The following is a 19,983-nucleotide window of genomic DNA, read 5'->3' as shown; positions in this document are numbered from 1 at the left end:
ATAAAGTTGCCCAAACAGAGAAGATGGTAAGAAATCATGAACAGAATTGCCAAGAACTATGGGACATCATGAAAAGACCAAATTTCAGAATTATTGGGATTGAGGAAGGCACAGAGATACAAACCAAAGGAATGAACAACCTATTCAATGAAATAATACCAGAAAACTTCCCAAACCTGAAGAATGAAATGGAAAATCAAATACAAGGGGCTTACAGAACACCAAATGCACAGAATCACAACAGATCCACACCAGGCACATTATAATGAAAATGCCTAACATTCAAATAAAGATAGGATTTTGAAGGCCGCAAGAGAAAAGCATCAGATTACATATAGGGGGAGACCAATACAGATAGCAGCTGACTTCTCAACCCAGATTCTAAAAGCTAGAAGGGCCTGGAACAACATATTTCAAGCTCTGAAAGAACATGGTTGCCAACCAAGAATCCTATACCCAGCAAAACTAACCTTCAGATTTGAAGATGAAATAAAATCCTTCCATGATAAATAAAAGTTAAAAGAATTGACAAATAGAAAGCCTGCGCTACAGAATGTTCTCAACAAAATATTCCATGAGGAGGAAACGAAAAACAACAATGTAGGTCAGCAAAGGGAGGAACTACCTTAGAGAAAAACCACTCAAAGGAGAAACCTAGCCAAGTTAAAAACCAAAAATAAGCCAAATGACTGGGAATACAAATCATATCTCAATAATAACCCTGAACGTTAACAGCCTAAACTTATCAATCAAAAGACATAGACTGGTAGAATGGATTAAAAACAAAGACCCAACAATATGCTGCCTGCAAGAGACTCATCTCATAGATAAGGACATCCACAGACTAAAGGTGAAAGGATGGGAAAAAACCTACCACGCACATGGACTCAGTAAAAAAGCGGGGGCTTCCATCCTTATATCAGATAAAGTGGACTTCAAGCCAAAGTTAGTCAGAAGGGATAAAGAAGGACATTTCATACTGCTTAAGGGAACCATAAATCAGGAAGACATAACAATAGTAAATATTTATGCCCCAAACAATGGTGCATCCCTGTACATCAAACAAATCCTTCTCAACTTCAGGAATCACGTAGACTACAACACAATAATTCTGGGTGACTTTAATGCACTGTTGTCACCACTAGATAGATCTTCTAAACAAAAACCAACCAAAGAAACCATAGAACTCAATAACACAATCAATAACCTAGACTTAATAGACATATATAGAACATTCCATCCATCAACGAGCGGATTCACTTTCTTCTCAGCAGCACATGGATCCTTCTCGAAAATAGACCATATGTTATGCCACAAAGCAGCCCTTAGGAAATGCAAAAAAATAGAGATACTGCCTTGTGTTCTATTAGATCATAATGGACTGAGAATAGAAATCAATGACAAAATAAAGAACAGAAATTACTCCAACACCTGAGACTAAATAATATGCTGTTGAATGAAACATGGATAACAGAAAACATCAAGGAGGAGATAAAAAAATTCTTAGAGGTCAATGAGAATGATGATAGAACATATCAAAATCTCTGGGACACTATGAAAGCAGTACTAAGAGGAAACTTCATTGCATGGAGCACATTCCAGAAAAGAACAAAAAGTCAACAACTAAATGACCTAACATTACAGCTCAAAGCCCTAGAAAAAAGAAGAACAGAATAACAGCAAAAGTAGTAGAAGACAGGAAATAATTAAAATCAGAGCTGAAATCAATGAAATTGAAACAAAAGAAACAATTCAAAAAATTGACAAAACAAAAAGTTGATTCTTTGAGAAAGGAAACAAAATAGACAAACCCTTAGCCACACTAACAAAGAGGAGAGAGAAAACTCAAATTACTAAAATTCATGATGAAAAGGAAATATCACGACAGACACCACTGAGATACAGAACATAATGAGAACCTACTTTGAAAAACCTGTATTTCAACAAAATAGAAATTACTGAAGACGTTGACAAATTTCTAGAGACATATGCTCCTCCCAAACTGAACCAGAAGGACATACACAATTTAAACAGATCAATATCAAGCAATGACATAGAAGAAGCCATTAAAAATCTACCATCCAAGAAAAACCCAGGACCAGATGGATTCTCAGCCGAGTTCTATAAGACCTTCAAAGAAGAACTCATTCCAATAATTCTCAAATATTCCAGGAAATAGAAAAGGAGGGTGCCCCACACATTCTATGATGCTAATATCACCCTCATACCCAAACCAGGAAAAGACACATCAAAGAAAGAAAATTTTAGACCAATATCCTTGATGAATATAGATGCAAGGATCCTTAACAAAATATTGGCAAACCGTGTCCAAAAACATATTAAGAAAATTGTGCAGCCCGATCAAGTGGGGTTCATCCCTGGAATGCAAGGATGGTTTAACATCTGTAAATCAATAAACATAATCCATCATGTGAATAGACTTAAGGATGAGAATCATATGGTTATTTCAATTGACGCAGAAAAAAGCGTTCAAACAAAATACAACACCTCTTCATGCTCAAAACACTTGAGAAAATAGGAATAGTAGAACATACCTGAACATTGTAAAGGCTATTTATGCTAAACCCATGGCCAACATCATTCTTAATGGAGAAAAACTGAAACCATTCCCTTTAAAAAACAGGAACAAGACAGGGATGTCCTCTTCACCACTTCTATTCAACATTGTCCTCAAAACTCTAGCCAGAGCAATAGGCAGACTAAAGAAATTAAAGGGATACGAATAGGAAAAGAGGATCTTAAGCTGTCACTATTTGCTGATGACATGATTCTATATTTAGAGGATCCAAAAACCTCCTCCAGAAAACTTCTAGACCTCATCAATGAATTCAGCAAAATAGCAGGCTATAAAATCAACACGCATAAATCTAAAGCATTTTTTATATGCAAGTGACAAAACAACTGAAAGGGAAATGAGGAAAACAACTCCATTTGCAATAGCTTCAAAAATAATAAAATACTTGGGAATCGATCTAACCAAAGAGGTAAAAGATCTCTACAATGAAAACTACAAAACATTGAAGAAGGAAATTGAGACCTTAGAAGATGGAAAGATCTCTCATGTTCTTGGATAGGAAGAATTAATATTGTCAAAATGGCCATACTACCAAAAGTGCTATACAGATTCAATGCAATTCCAATTAAAATCCCAATGATGTACCTTACAGAAATAGAGCAAGCAATCATGAAATTCATCTGGAAGAATAAGAAACCCAGAATAGCTAAAGCAATCCTTAACAGGAAGAATGAAACAGGGGGTATTGCAATACCAGAACTTCAACTATACTACAAAGCAATAGTAACAAAAACGGCATGGTATGGGCACCAAAATAGACAGGTAGATCAATGGTACAGAATAGAGGACACAGACACAAACCCAAATAAATACAATTTTCTAATACTAGACAAAGGTGCCAAAAATATGCAATGGAGAAAAGATAGCCTCTTCAACAAATGGTGCTGGGAAAACTGGAAATCCATATGCAACAGAATGAAAATAAACCCCTATCTCTCACCCTGCACAAAACTCAACTCAAAATGGATCAAGGTCCTTGAAATCAGACCAGAGACCCTGCATCTTATAGAAGAAAAAGTAGGTCCAAATCTTCACCTTGTTGGCTTAGGATCAGACTTCTTTAACAGGATTCCCATATCATAAGAAATAAAAGCAAGAATCAATAACTGGGGTAGATTCAAACTAAATAGCTTTCTCTCAGGAAAGGAAACTATCAGCAATGAGGAAGAGAGAGCCTACAGAGTGGGAGAATATCTTTGCCACTCATACTTCAGATAGAGCACTAATTTCCAGAATATATAAAGAACTCAAAAAACTCTACACCAAGAATACAAATAACACAATCAACAAATGGGCTAATGATATGAACAGATGCTTCACAGAAGAAGATCTACAAGCAATCAACAAACATATGAAAAAAATGTTCACCATCTTTAGTAATAAGAGAAATGCAAATCAAAACTACACTAAGATTCCATCTCACCCCAATTAGAATGGCGATTATCAAGAATACAAGCAACAATAGGTGTTGGAGAGGATGTGGGGAAAAAGGTACACTCATACATTGCTGGTGGGGCTGCAAATGAGTGCAGCCACTCTGGAAAGCAGTGTGGAGATTCCTTAGAAAACTTGGAATGGACCCACCATTTGACCCAGCTATCCCACTCCTTGGCCTATACCCAAAGGACTTAAAATCAGCATACTACAGAGATGCAGCCACATCAATGTTCATAGCTGCTCAATTCACAATAGCCAGACTGTGGAACCAACCTAGAAGTCCTTCAATTGATGAATAGATAAAAAAAACTGTGATATATATATATATATATATATATATATATATATATATATATCCACACACACACACACAATGGAATATTACTCAGCTATAAAGAATAATAAACTTATGGCATTTGCAGGCAAATGGATGAAATTGGAGAATATCATGCTAAGTGAGATAAGCCAATCTCAAAAATCCAAAGGACGAATGATCTTGCTGATAAGCAGATGATGACACATAATGGGGGGTGGGAGGGATGCAAGAATGGAGGGAGGAGGGACTGTATAGTGGGAAAAGAGGGGTAGTGGGGATGGGGGGAAGGAAAAAAATAACAGAATGAATCAAACATCATTACCCTATGTAAATGTATGATTACGCAAATGGTATGCTGTTACTCTGTGTACAAACAGAAACAACATGTATCCCATTTGTTTACAATAAAAATAAATAAAATAAAAAAACCCTGCTATGTCCCAGGTGGCTACATGCCTCATCATTTCTAAACAGTGAGATTTAATGACAGAATCAACTCTGGTGGTACCTTTGTACTTTCTCAGTCCCTAATGCTTGACAAGGGACAAGTTGGTGGAGACAGGGGCTGAGGTGACCAATCTTACCAGCCTGGGTGTACAGGGGAACAAACAGATGTGCTCACTGGTCAGGGTCCTCAAAGCCTGCTCCTCCAGTGAGGCCTCTGGCAGGGAGGGAAGCAGGCATATGACCTCTCCCTTCCAGCAAGGGCACCTCTCTTTCTGGGTCTCCCAGCTCTGCATTGGAAAGGAAGCCTAACTGGCCACACACAGGGTCTTAATGAGCAAGGACCTCATTAAGGAATATCAATGATGAGTGATCAAAAGGGGTGTTCTGGAACATCAGTGATGAGTGAGTAAAAAGAGACAGATATCCCCCATCACAAGAAGGAACATTCTTTCTCCTGGAGAGAGGGACTCTGGAGGAGGTAACGGTTTCATGACAGCTTATAAGGGAGGGACCTGTCTGATAGTGGTATGGTGTCCATAAAAGAATGGTTTCTCCCAGGAAGTGACATCGGGGCTGGTAATGAAGAATGAGGAGACAGGAGCTAGGAAAAGAGGAAGGACTTCCCAGGAAAAGGGTAAAGAATGTCAAAGGCCTTGAGGCAGAGAAACATGAAGAGGAACCAGGGCGGCTGGAGGCCACCAGGGTCTGAAAGCCCAGGCCAGGCAGGGACTCCCAAGCCAGCCTCTTCACCTTGGGACGCCAGCGCGCTCGGTACCCATGAAGACTGCTCAAGTCCCTTGAGACCCTCAATTTCCACATATCCTCCACTTTAAGATAGATCTGCCTGAGATCAACCCTGCATTGGGGGAGACAGGGAAGATGTCCCTTTATCACCTTACCTCTCAAGCATCCCTTGTCCCTCTTTGGATGGAAAGAGAGGCTCACCTCTCACCTAATGTAACTCTGACTGTCTTAATGTTACCTCGTCCTGAGGCATAAAACCACCTGGGATAATGTTGGCTCTTTAATCAAGGCTCAAAAAAGTTCTCTTCCTACTCATTGAATTAAGTAATGTGTTTCTAATACATTTTTCTTTTTTATGTTTAATAACTATCAAAATTCATATTATATATAATTCATATATTATGTTATAATATTATATATAATTTAATATTATATATAATATAATATATTATATAATATAATAATATATTATATATCAAAATTCATATTATATATAAGATATCTTGACCATTTGTGCATCGCTCATCATTATTATAATCAAACAATCTTGAAGGCAATTGAAAAACTTAGAGCTTTTGGTCATAAGAAAAATTTAAACAGTCGCATATCCACATTTGTTGCACTTCACATAATAGATGTGGTGAATAAAGAAGGGACAGGAAGGTCAGAGCAGGGTAAAATTCTGTTGGAAGTGGAATGAAAACACACTTTGAAGGTGCAAAGGACACAATGTAAAATTTTTTGACTGTTAAAGGGAAACTCATTTGTATTTTGAAGCCTAAAGTGGTAGTACTTTTGCATTTTTATATTTATATTCCATCAGATACATTTTAAAAAGAGATGTGATAGCTTTTTATATGAAGGTCAACATATGCGATAGGTCCCAAATTTGTAATTGAAAAGACCCATCATAGATGCCAACTTAAAAAATATGTAAGGCATATTTATTTATTTATTTATTTGGTATCAGGGGTTGTACCCAGGGGGACGTAACCACTGAGCCATATTCCTAGTCCTTTTTATTTTTTATTTTGAGATCTGCCTGAGATCAACCCCACATTGGGGGAGACAGGGAAGATGTCCCTTTATCACCTTACCTCTCAAGCATCCCTTGTCCCTCTTTGGATGGAAAGAGAGGCTCACCTCTCACCTAATGTAACTCTTAGGGTCTCCCTAAGTTTCTTAGAGTCTTCCTAAAAAATTGCTGAGGCTGGCTTTGAACTTTGATCCTCCTGCCTCAGCCTCCCAAGTTGTGGGGATTACAGGTGTGTGCCAGAGTGACTGACAAGGCATATATATTTAAAAGGAAATGCTTATGGAGTGGGGTATCATAAGTGTGTGAAGCTATCACGTCCTAGGAGTGGTGGCAGAGACCAGTAGGAGGCGTGTTCCCTGGAGCCATCTTCCTCCAGCTGGCCAGGCTGGAGTTGGGCGTGGCTCCTGTGCTCCTCATTATCATGTGGCTACCAGATGTCAGCACTCAGGGGCAAGGATTTTTTCTGTTTGGGTCATTTCTGTCCCCTCAGCGTCGACCATAGCGCTGGTACACGGTAAGTACTCGACCTATTGAATGAAGGAATGGCCCCCCACTGACTGGACTCTCACCGTGAGCAGGCACCATGCTGAGAGATGCCCACTCATGCCTGCTAATTCCCATGACCACCCAGTTAATATTCCCACTTGAGAGATGGGGAAACTGAGGCATGGAATAGATACATAAGCTGCCCGTGCTCACCAAAGAAGTAGCAGACTGGGACCCAGGCATCCTGGCAATACTCCTTAGAAACGACGCCTCTTTGTCCCTGGGGTACCTGTGTCTCCAAACCTAGCACTTGGGGGCACTCCGCGAATGTGATTCCCTCCAAGGCCATCTTAACGGCTCTGTGCCATCTGCTTTCTCCTGCCACACGATTTTCCTTCTCCTTCTCTGTTTAATATTTAAGTCACATATATGCTGGGACTGCCTGGAGACCTATGTCACTGACCTACTTACCTAGCCAACCATCTTTTCTTGCACGTGGGGGACAGTGGCAATGGGAAGGAAGGAGGCGGAGAGAGTGGGGATGGCTGCAGACCACACTGCTGCTCGGAGCAGACTCCAGCTGACAGCAGGAGAACATTAATAAAACAAGGTCAGACTCCTCTGCCAGGAGACTGTGACAGGATAACACTGATTCTAAGTGGCTTTCCAAGAAAATCTCTCCCATTCCTCTGACCCAGAAGACGGGCCTCCAAAGCTCTCGCTATAAGTGTGTGTGTTGGAGGGGGAGGGTGTTCTCCGTTTTGTAAAAGGACTTGGAAATCCAAGGGGGGTTCTTACCCCTTGGTAGTAAGAAGAGCTTGCATTCAGCCACAAACAGGCACTGTGTCCCTCTGACTACCTCTAGCCAGACCCCAGGCACAGCACTGAGGAGTGCCTTTCTTTAAGGCACTAATTAGCTTCATCTGCCTGTAGCCAGGTGATCCTGGTGTCCCCAGAGGCCCAGGCCTGTTGTTCCTACTTCCTAAGACTGGAACTCAAGGGCCTGGGGTCCTCTCCACTCCCATTCTCACTGTGGGCTGACACTGAGAGGTGTACTCTTGTCCCATCTCCGTGTCACTGGCCTGAGGGTTCCCAGGGCTCAAAGACTCCAAAGGGGAATGTGCATCAGGCTGCAGAGGTGGGGGAAGATAGGCAATGTTAGGTTGCAGGAGACAGCTTCCCGAGTGTTAGGGTTTGAATAGGAGGTGTCCCCCAAAGCTCCTGTATTGATGCAGGAATGAGAATTGATTGGACTGTGAACGCTGTAATCTAATCACTTGATCCTAGTTTGAACGGACTGGATGGTAACAGTAGGCAGGTGGGGCTGGCTGGAGAAGGTGGGGCACTGGCGTGTGTCCTGGAAGGCTGCATCTTACCCGAGGCCCCTTCCTGCTCTCTCTGCTTCCTGACCCCGAGTGAGCTGATCAGTTTTCCTCCACCAGGTTGTGACCCCATGTTTTGCCTCATTTAGGCCCAGAGCAATGGAGTTGGTCGTCTATGCACCCAGACCTCTAAACCCATAAACTCCAAATAAAATTTTCCTCCTCTAAGTTTTGGTCACAGTGACCAAAAAGGTAAGTAACCAAAACGCCTGGGAAGGAGAGGTCATCCCTGGCTTCCAACAAACACCTAAGGCTCCCTTTGATGGCACTTCCCCCACCGCCTTCTTTCACGTACTCCTGGGCCACTTCATCCACACCAAGGCTCAGAGGACCTGCGCAGAGCAGCTAGGGTCGCCACTTTGAGTCAGAAAAAAGCACAGACCCTGCCTCCTCGCCTTTGGTCCCTGACTCTTCTCCTGGGACCGTGGATCCCTCGCCCCGGGCTTCTGCACCCCTACCGCTTCACCGGGCCCAGGTCCCCGTGGTGGCGGTGCCTCGGCCGCCCCTCCCGCGCGGCCTGCGACGCCGTGGGGTGGGAGGAGGCCGGGTGCCCAGCCCCCCGCCCCACTTCGCGCCGGCCGTGACGTCAGAGTCGGACCCGGTAAACCGAGCGCCGCGGCTCAGCGCTGGGCGGAGACTGCGACCCGGAGCCGCGGACAGACGGAGCCCACGTCGGCCGGGAGGCGCGGGCGCGAGGAGCCGGCAGGAGCAGCAGGCGACCCGAGGTACGCCTGCCCGCCCTTGTCCCCAGCGCGGCGCGGAGGAGAGAGGGCGGGAGGCCCCCAAGCCACACGCGCGGGCTGCAGGGACCCCCGGGAAGCGGGGCGCAGGGCGCTCTCGAGCCCGCAGTCGAAGAGAGGGGACCCTCGGGCGCGGCGGGGAGCCGGACAGCCAGCGCCCAGGGGTGCCAGGTCGGGTCCCCGACGGCGCTGGCGTGCGCTCCTGGGACGAGCTGGCTGCAGGTGAGCGGAGGCTGGGCGCTGGCCGGCGTCGCCAGCCGCCCCTTCGCAGCCCAGCCGGGCTCAGTCTGAGCGCTCCGCCCTCACCGCGGTGGCTCCCGCAGCCGCGCCCCGAGCCATGGCCCTGAGCGAGCTGGCACCGCTCCGCTGGCTGCAGGAGAGCCGCCACTCCCGGAAGCTCATCCTGTTCATCGTGTTCCTCGCGCTGCTGCTGGACAACATGCTGCTCACCGTCGTGGGTACGTACCGCCCCGCTGTCCCCCGCCCTCCTGGCGCCTTTATCCTGGGCGCCCTCTTCGCGGTTGCGGTCCCGGAGCTCTGCGCCTGCCCGGGAAAGTTGGAAAACACGCTTTGCAAAAGAAAAACGAGAAAAGAAAAAAAGAAAGAAAGAAAGAAAGAAAAGTTCCTAAGAGACTGCAGTGCCTGGACTTGGAGGAGTTGCGTTTGTGGCTTGGCTTTCCTGGTGGTCAGGTCAAAACTGCGACATCCGATAAGACCCGAAACTTATGTTTCCTCTTGATAATTTCTTGTTTCCCTTTACCCACTTTCACCGCGATGAAAAAAAGGATTTCTATGAAAGAGGAGCAATTTCCCGAGTTAAAAATAATGCGTTAGAATAATTATGCTAAGGGGAAAGGTGCGCTAATAATTTGGTGTAATCCTTCCTAAAATAAAGGAAGTGACATTTAAATGTATCAGTGAATGACTTGAAATGGAAACATCTCAGCACGCAGTGTAAGAGCAATTGCATCAATCCCTTTTCCTGTGATGGATTTTTGGAAAACTAAATAATTGAAAATCAGACCTCTTAATTAGCATTATTAACAGAAGAGAACTTGGCAAGCTTATCCTTAATATCCCAATTTGCAGCAAATGAAAAAATCCATTTTTATTCAAACTCTTTAAGTGCTGAGTTATTTCCTTTCTCCCCGTATTCAGGGTCTCTTGGGACAGTTCGCAGAGCATCAGGCAGGTTTTCAGCTCAGGAGTATCAGAGCTCATTCATGCCAGTTCAGGCACAGCTTGCCTTTGTCTTGAATGCTTTGTTTCATACATGCCCAAAGCTTCTGTTGTATCACATAGTTTTCCTTTGTGAAAGTGTACAGAATTTTTAAATCTTACAGGTGGTATGGCAAATTGCAGAGTCCCACTCACAGGAAGATGAAATCAGTCTGTTGCAGAATTTCCAATTTGTTGCTTCCTGCAGGTTTATTTTTTCTAAGATATGTAGATGTGTCATGAAATTTGGATTCCTGTTTCCTTGCTTCATTCATTTACAAATCTTTTGAGCCTCTCAGAGAAGCACTCACTGGTTGATCCCAGGTCAGTAATGACTTGGCTTCAGCCCAAAATTTGCTCTTTTACATATTTTTCTGAAGAAAAGCCATAATGAGAAACCCCATAAATGACAAAACCTCTGGGACCAGTCACTTTGGCATAGCAGCTGCCCCTGAGAGTAGACAGAACTCCCAGGGCGTCTTGGGGCTTTGCTCTCTCTCTCTCTCTCTCTCTCTCTCTCTCTCGGGGACTGAGCAATGTGAAATTGTTCCAGCAGGGTGGTCCTGCTTCCGGCGTAGATATGTCCCCTTGTTGGGTCTCATTTGGCTTTTGACTTGACCATAGTTTCACTAGTTTTGAGGGTGGTCATCACCTTATTCTGCTCTTGTCCCAGTCCCCATCATCCCTAGTTACCTATACAGCATTAAGCATGAGAAAAATGCTACTGAAATCCAGACCGCCAGGCCTGCGCTCACAGCCTCCACCTCAGGAAGCTTCCAGAGCATCTTCTCCTATTATGACAATTCTACCATGGTCACCGGGAATGCTACCCGAAACCTTCATGGGGAACAGCTGCATAGAGCTGCCACCACACAGCACATGGCGACCAACAAGTCCACTGCCCCTTCTGACTGTCCCAGTGAGGACAAAGACCTTCTGAATGAAAACGTGCAAGTTGGCCTGCTGTTTGCCTCCAAAGCCACCATCCAGCTCCTTACCAACCCTTTCATAGGCCTGCTGACCAACAGGTAGGTGACGGGATGCTGGTCAAGGGTTTTTGTTTTGTCACTCCATTCTCATCTCCCCGTGCAATTCTGATTATTCGTGGGTCCAAGTTAATCAGTGGCATGTGGGCTGGGGAAACCCAGTCTCCCTACCTTTACCTCTCCATCCTCAGCCAACCAGGACTTCCCGCTTGTTCCCTCTTCCCTCTGTTGTTCAGAAAGTATGAAAATAGTAAAGGAGACAGAATAAAGAGAACAAAGCACTTTTTCTGTCTAAATGCCGAGTTTCTTAATTACATTTGGCACAATCACCCTTGGGCAGCAAGAACTCAGCAGTCACCATGGCCATCATCAGATCCTATATGCTCTGTGACTTTCTCTTGTCTTCTGCCTCTGGTTAAGCACCTGCTTGTTGAAAGCTGAGGTGGCAAAGGACCTAGTAGCTGTCCAAGTGGGGAGTGTGGGGAAAGTCTGGGGACAAGTGCACAGAACTAACTCTGAACTGATGCCCAGGGCCACACTCTGTTCCTTACTGAGCTGTGTCCATGAGCACAGGGGAAGAGAACTGAGGCTGCTGTCTGGAGTTCCAAGCTGCCCACACTAGCTTTATACGAACACGGGTGTTCTAGATGGTTTTGCCCCTGCGTTATTTGGAGTAATGGTTCACTTCTCCATTGCTGGTGGCCATCCAGTATTTGTTCTTCTACAGCTGAGATGGCCCAGTTCTGCCTGATACCTGGGGGCTCATAACACAGGACATGGGGACTGTCACCAAAGGTGTCAGCTTCAAGAAGTGGGAGCGACTGGGATTAGGCTGTCATGTGAACAAGTAGCCCCACAGGCATATTCAAAAGTGGCAGAGAGGAGGGTGCCCAGAGTCTGACCTTCCAGCCAGTCCCAGAGCTGTCCCAGAGACGCAGACTAAAGAGGGTCAAGAGGAAATGGAGGGGGAAGGTGAACTTAGGGGGCAGGGCTCCATGGGAGAGGCCCCGAGGCGAGACTGTGAGGCCTCTTGGTGAAGTGCATAGGAGTACATTTCCAACTGCAGTTGAATTTTCTAGACTGAGTAGTGCCGTTGAATTCATGTTTCCCATGCCAGGCCGTGGCCAGCCCTCTCATCTATGCAGAGCAGGATTATAAAGCTCCCACAAAATATACTCAATTAATCCTGCCACGGGCTGATTATGAGCCCACCAAGAAGCACCATTATGGAGGTGACATTCTGCCACTCCTCTGTTCTCCAGGAAGAATAAACACATACCTCAGAAGTTGCAGAATTATTTCCTTCCTTCCTTTTTTTTTCCTTCAAGGCTGAGTGCTTCTTAAAATACATGTGACATAATTACAGAAAACTGCTCAGGGTTTTGTATTCTAGCAGAGCAAATAGCCCTAATACTATATGTGAAGATTGAGGATGTTATTGTAGCAATGGTTTGCCAGTCTCATGGATGGGAATGTCACTAACACTGGGTGTAATACTTGGAAATGCCCTGAAATGATGTGAGTATTCTAATTTTGCAAATGCAAATGGCCAATGAAAAACCTTTTAAGAATCCCTGTCTTGTTTTTAAGATGTTCTGCTTATGCCACAAGGAATATAATCAGTGGAGACCTTTCTCCTACTATTGCTTTGAGGTTGCAGCCAGTTTGGGGCGACAAAAAGTTGACTTCCAAGAGAATACTTTTGTCTTGTGACTTGTGAAATTTAGTCTATTCTTGTAGTAGGCGATCCAGTTTAGAAATCATTTGGAGCAAAATTGTAACCCTTAACTCGTTTCCCCAGTTACCCAGCAGATAGAAAACCATCACTAGCATCCAGTGCTGCCCGTAATGTAGAAATTCAAATAAATTTTAATATTGATGTAGGCAAAACAATTGAGTAAATTCTGTTGTCCCTTCAGAGTGATCGTGATACTTTCTAAGCCCAGTAGATGTGAATTTGGGGATTTATGGTTCCTCTAAACACTCTGGGACTCTGCTTCCCTCCAGAGTTCAGATGGAAACTAGCACAGAAAGGACAAATACATTCCATTTGGACAGAAAGGACAGGTCCCTCTGTCCTTGTGAGCCATTGCAGATAGTCTTTTGATGTAATTTGTGCCAGACAAATCCTTAATTATCAAGAGGAGGTATGACTCACATTTTCTGTGTTGTTTATAAACACACGTATTTACAACAGCATTCTAAAGTTGGTTAGTGTTTTTGATTAAAAGAGGAGCAAAACCATCATGCATAACTTATGTTTTCAGTGAAGTAAAAAAAGTGTGCTTACACAGCATTTTAAGATTGGCTCCTATATTCCTGATTAGCGAGAAATTAAAACCATGGAACATGGGAACTTGCAGAGACTTTCACGAAAGCTTTTGGGCCTGTCCCAGGATTTTATGGGCAAAGGAGTTTGCAGAGTGGGAGGAGAAATGTGATGGGAGTCCTTGACTTCAGGGTCCCAACACAACAGGTCTGGCCACTGCCTGCAACAGAAGAGGTCATGGCCAAAGGCAGGAAAGGAGCTTTAGTCAATATGGCCACACTGCGAAGGCAAGATGAGATCCAGCATCTCCGCCCTGTTTGGGGTGCTGACAGGAACTTTAAGTTTAAATACAGGAAAAAGTGGGACAAGGGACAGAGGTCTGCATCATTCAGTTGTCTTGGCCAAACTGTAGTCTGGTGGATCATCATTTCAGTTCTGGTTCTGAAGGGGACTCTGGGAAAGTCCCTACTGCTTGAGGGGGTGATTTTCACTTGTTCCTGGGGGTGTTTGTCCATCAGACCCATGATCCTGGCAGGGGGCAATGACTGGAAGCTTCTAGGCACCCCTGCTACAGTCTGGAATGGGATGTTGTGAATCTTAAATAAGTCTCGAAGGGGGACCCAGAGAGGTGAATAGAGGGCTAGTCAACCTCGTGTTTTAATATTTAAATGAGCACTCTTCACATGATCCGTGTGTCTGCCTGCAGAGCTGAGCAGGATCTGACCCAAGTTTAAGGTAATGAAGACCAAGTCAAGGCAGGGACACTGAGCTTTCTCCTGCTTTTACTTACCGTCCGGCACCTGCAGGCCTAAGTAAAGAGTCACTGCTTTCAGTAAAGATGGACTCTCTAAGTCTCTGTGAGGAAAGCCTTTGCCCACAGCTGTAGCATCTAATCCCACCTCCAGACATTGTCCCTGTTTCAGGCAGTGTTCTCTCCCCTCCTGTTCTTCCTACCTGCTTACCGTTGTACAGCTTGTGCTTTTAGCTATTGAAAATAAAGAAAACAGGCTTAAAAAAAAATCTGTCATTCTTGCATCTTCTTGGGCCCTTTCTGGTTGTACCATGATGAATAGGTAAAGGTGGAGGGAGTTTTCATCAGCGGGCAGAGAATTTGGAAAAAAATCAGCCAAATTTCTTTGGACCTAGACTTTTTCTGGCTCCAGAAAAATAGTCTTTTTCTAGCTCCTAATGTGAGCTAGTCCAGACTTGTAAATTCCCCCAAACTCAGGGAACTGCCTAGAGTCAGACTGGTAGGAGCCGCTCCTCTTTGAAGCCCCCGGCATGTTAAGGGGGGCCACTCTGAGATGAGACACCAGCATCACACAGGCCCCAGCCCAACCCCTGTATTCATGTCATGATGGTGCTCCTCAGTGGCTGTAATCAGATGAGCCAAAAAGGTGGACAGCTTGTCTGTTGTTTTAAGTATTGGGGTGAGTCTCTGGCCAAACTCTGAGAACACAAAGTAGCAGTCTTAGGAAGTATTTAAATGTCTGTTTGGCTTGTAATCTGATACAAATTGTTATTTTGTTGACTCTTGGGTTACTATATTTCCACTGAAAATATGTGACCAGATAAGGAATAAAGGGCCTTTAATTCTGTGGTATATAATTGTCACACAGCTAGGCACTTTTCAGTGCCTGAGGCTGCCTTACTCAACTCTGTTTCCATCTTGGAGCTTCATGTGGCTTATTTGATAATGCCACTTGAACTGTTCATTTCACAGTTGTGGCCATGAAAACAGGAGGTGGCATAATCACACTAGTGACACCTGCCATCCTTTGGTCCAGAAGTGAATTTAGGCTTAGAAAGGAGTGTTCACAGACCATGTGAAAACAAGTTTTCCTTTCTCTCTGCCATAATTCAGGCCAAAATATGGCTCTTTTTTCTATTCTTTTCTTCTTGGTGCTGGAAGTTGATCCTGGGGCCTCATGCATACTAACCGTGTCCTCTATGACTGGGCTGTCCCTGGCTAAGGATGTGGCATCCTGGTCTTCCTTTGCTTAGTGTAAAGTTTAATAGTTTGAGCTTTAGAACCAAAAGATATTCCAGACCATCCAGCTGGCTTGGGAAAGAGTTAACTGCGTCTCTGGGGGCTGTCTCCCTTGGCTTCCTCCTCGGTGTCATTATCTGGGTGGTCTGTTTTTTATCAAGCCAGCGTCAGTGGCTTAATTTATTTCCATAGTTACCTGGTGTATTTGAAAGCAGTTATTTTTTCCACGCAAATCTTAGCTAACATCTGAATGAAAAGGAGGAAGTCACAGGGCGTGACTTCTCTCTGAAATCTACTGGGCTTGGCTTTTTTTTTTTTCCCCTCCAGCTTCAGCCAGTTTCTCTGAAGTGGGCTTTGCAAGAATCACCAGTGACCTATTCAGCTTCTCTGTGAACAGGGGAACCAGCTGTTCTGGAAAGGGATCCCCCACTTCAGGTGTTGTGGGGATATTAAAAGTACAGTATGACAGAGTCTTTGCTTTGAAATCAGAATAAACGACAGTGGAATTAGAGCAGTTCTTGTGGGAGCAAAGAGGGCAATTGAGCTGGTGTTGGGAACAGGGCCCACGACAGGAAGGGCAGTCATCTGCGGTGCACATAAATCCCTGCTTACATCTTCTAGCTGCAGAAGACCAGCCAACCTGAGGGCTAAACCTGAGGATTTTGTTTAATTTAATAAATGACTGACAAACTTCCTATTATATCCAAGAAAATTTCAGATTTCATTCTGCTCCCTGACATCCATTTTCCTATCCCACCTTTTAGGCGTGATCTGAGATCATTAAAAGGGAGCAGCTCCCTTTATCTTATCTGGTAATGGTTCACCTGCCGGTCCTTACTTTGTGCCCTTCCTTTTATCATTTCCCAAGGTAGAAGAAAAGGTGGCCTTTGCAAGCTGAGAATAGTCTCCCTTAGTTTCTAGGACAAAGAGAAACTGCTTGCTAGCATTTGAGAATAAATATCACTTGTCAGTGGCCATTAAGGGACATATGGGATTTCTCCCCTGACTAGGTATATATAATTAGCATAACTTTGATTGTCTTCATGTATTTTCCTAGGATCTGATATGTAATTTTTATTCTGACTCGAATTGGGGTAGCTACTCCTTGATACTCTTAGAGGGTGACCGTGGGCTGGAATGACTCATAGAGGATGGACGCGTGGTTAAAGGTCCTCTGAATCAGGTCTAGCTCTGCTAGTAATGCTGTAATTGAGATGGCATTGAATCCAGATAAGAGGCCAACTCAGATGGTCATGACTAATGTCAGCTGAGCTTCTGTCCATTTGGAGACACTAGGGAAAGACAAAGGGCTTTTGTATTCTGCCCACTATCCACAGACCTAAGGGTATGGATGACCCTCCTTCTGAGGTGAGCGTGCAGTCTGTGGGCTGGAGGAGTCTGAGGGTGGTGACCCAGCAGCCACCTGTCAGGTCTTATTTGCCTTGGGGCTGAGGACCAGGTAAAGACGCTGCCAGGCACTGGCGACTGGGTAGCCCTGTCAGTGGCTTGGCCAGTGCCGCAGGTGCTACAGGTGTGTGTCTGGCGGGCAGGTAGCTTTTGGCTTGCTCCACAGTTGAGGTGAGCCACTCCATCTCCCTGAGGATGAGGCTACGGACTGGCCGGTGGTGCTTCCACCCAGCCCTGCACGCACCCCTTCCATGAAGGCTCTGCTAAAACCAGAGCAATTGAAAGTGGGTAGCATTGCAGTGTTTCTAAAGAAATGCAGCCTGGGGCTTGGTGGAAAGACCCCGTGTGACCCAGTGAGCCTGTGCACCCTCTGTCCCAACCGTCACTAGGAACATCTCTCCCTGGGACAGGCATACCCACCTGTATGCCAGAGCGACCTAGCATGTTTGTTTGGGGTGGTTACTTCCTCTGGAGCCCTAGCGTTGGCTGCTGGAAAGCAGGTTTAAAGGCCAAAGGAACTGCACTGAGAATCCCAGGCCACCCACCTTCACACTTGCAGTCACCAAGTGCCCCAGCCTCCTGGGAAGAGCAGGTCTTAGTGGCTTCCAGCCAACCCAGCTGTGTCCTGCCATGGGACCTTGGCTGTTGGCCACGGAAGACTGGCTGTGGTATTGCTGATGGTTTGGGAACCACCAATAGGTTGGTGCATTTTCTTGAGTTCTGGCCTGAAACCATGCAGAACTTCTGCCTGCAGTCTGCAAAGGGACCAGAAATGTCTCATGTGGCCACAAGGCTCCCGGTTGGGGCCTTATAAATAACCAAAGTGAAGAACTGGTGAAGGGAGGTGACCCCGAATTCCAGTGCTCTGACACACATATCGGGCACTTCAGCTGCTGGGTTTCCCAGTGTGTGTTGAAAGGGACAGGAGGCCTGCCTTTATTCCAGGGAAGCCAGGGGCATTGTGAGCTGTCTATTCTTCCACGAGATGTGTCACAGTTGCTGAAAATAAACTGCCTGTGAGTTCTTGCTAAGCCTCTTGAAGTTTTCCTTATTCAGTGCCCAGCAATGCCGAGGAAGACCCGGGTCGGGTGTCTTTGGTCCTTGTGAATAAGGAGCACAGAGGCAGGGCTGGGGTGGCTGAGGGGAGAGACGCTGCCCTGTGACAGCCGTATGAACTACAGTTCAGGATCCCCATGTCTCTCCTATTCACCTGATTTGCTTGGAGCCCCCTTTGTGAATTATGAGCTCATCTCAGTTCACATCAGGGAATCTTTCCCGGGAGTGGGACTGACCGACTGGAAATCTGTTACAATTTTGAGAGGCTATTTATATTTTTGGTGTTTGGTTTCCGGAAGCACACAAAGCCATTTTAAAAACTGTGAGTATAGTCAGGGGAACTTTTGGAAACCACTTTAAAACCACTTCTGCCCTTTACCTACCTGGGAAAAGCCACCAAAGGAAAAACTGTAGACTGGAGGGAAATTAGTGGCCCAATTGAAACTAGACTGGTGACATTTGGCAAGTCACTTCTTCAAGCCTCAGTTTCCTAATCTGTAAAATGGGGATGTGACTTTGTGCTTTCTTGAAATCATTGAACTGGTGGGTCTAAGTGTTTGGAGGGTTGGGTGCAACCTTTTAATGAAGATGCAGTGATTGTGACTTTTTACAAGAGCCTGGGCCTCAGGCGTGCCTGGGCTCATCATGTTTTGTCCTTCTACCTTCTTGGGTTCACTTGGTCCCTTTCCAGGTTCCCAGGGCCCAGAGATGGAGGGAGAAGAGGTCTAGAGATGCCCTGGGCTGTCGCGGTTTGGAATAAGCCTACAGTAGGGCAGTGGCTCATCCAGTGTGGGCCCCTGCTGCTCAGGACGGAGGGGCAGGAAGCTGCCTGCATCTGCCTGGCCTGCCGCAGAGCAGGGAGCTCTCGACTTAGCCCGGCAAAGCAGAGGGAGGAGAGGGAGGAAACAAATGTCTGAAGCGCGTTCTGTGCTCCAGGCACCTGGTAGACAGTTTATCTTTCACATCTCTACATTCTGGTCAGGGAGATAGGGGTAGTCTCTTCCTGGGCCTGAGAGCTGACCTGCCTGGGTTAAGGGTGGGGCCAGGTGTCAGCAGGCATCTAGAGCCCTGTGTGGGAGGTGATCTTTCCTGGAGAGAGATTTGGGTTTGGAATTTTTGTGCAGAAACATGAGGTCTGTCTTTTTAGGTGGCCTCAGGTTTTAAAACCTTGCTTCTTAATGCCTCCCAGACAGTGTGGTCTCTGCTGCCAGTTGAAGCACTTGATAGCCTTTTACCAGAGTCAGCTGATGGCGGTTGGTCCCCTTGAGGAAGTTCTAGCAAAGACTATAATTAAAGGGATTAAAAAAAAAAAAAAAAGGTGTATATAGGGACCGTGTATTTTGGATATGTTCTGGGCTACTTGCTTCTACTGTGTTGACATTTATTCCAGAGCACTCTCTGTTCAGAGTGGCAGTCTACAATATATTCACGTTCCAAGACAGCCAAACACTGAAAGGTCACACAGGAAGCACTGAGGATATGAAATCTTAGAAAAGCCGACCAAGTGCTTATCTGTCTGATCCCCAAGGGTAACCAGGAGAGAATCAGTATCAAGCCTTAAGAAAACACCCAGCAGTCACCAGATCTTCCCGTGCTTGTGTTTTGCAGAATCGGCTATCCAATCCCCATGTTTGCTGGATTCTGCATCATGTTTATCTCAACAATTAGTAAGTGTCTCATGTTTGCCTTCTGAGCGTGGGTCTCAGGATGAGTCTTATGGTTCCCATGAGCTGAGGATCACAATCCAACCTGGGGCGTGTTACACACAGGAGTGGATGGGGGACCCCCTGGAGCCAGAGCCCTGTGGAGAAGGGAGGGCCTCGAATGCCCCTGTTGGACAGGTCCCATCCTGCCCCAGGGCCGTGGCCCTGAT

General features: G+C 45.4%; 1 protein-coding gene across 1 annotated transcript in view; it reads left to right on the top strand.

Moving 5' to 3' along the window:
* Window positions 1-9,087: 9,087 nt before the first annotated feature.
* The window catches only part of SLC18A2 (solute carrier family 18 member A2), a 36,513-nt gene continuing 25,617 nt past the window's right edge, over window positions 9,088-19,983 (top strand). The window contains exons 1-4 of the mRNA XM_079138747.1: window positions 9,088-9,169; window positions 9,508-9,642; window positions 11,076-11,430; window positions 19,719-19,777. Coding sequence (XP_078994873.1) covers window positions 9,522-9,642; window positions 11,076-11,430; window positions 19,719-19,777 — 535 coding nt within the window. The 5' untranslated portion in view covers window positions 9,088-9,169; window positions 9,508-9,521. The remainder of the gene's footprint in view (window positions 9,170-9,507; window positions 9,643-11,075; window positions 11,431-19,718; window positions 19,778-19,983) is intronic.

Source organism: Sciurus vulgaris (genome assembly GCF_902686455.1).
Source record: "Sciurus vulgaris genome assembly, chromosome: 4".
NCBI lineage: Eukaryota > Metazoa > Chordata > Mammalia > Rodentia > Sciuridae > Sciurus > Sciurus vulgaris.
The sequence above is the reverse complement of the archived record's forward strand: the minus strand, read 5'-3'. Positions and strand labels throughout refer to the sequence as shown.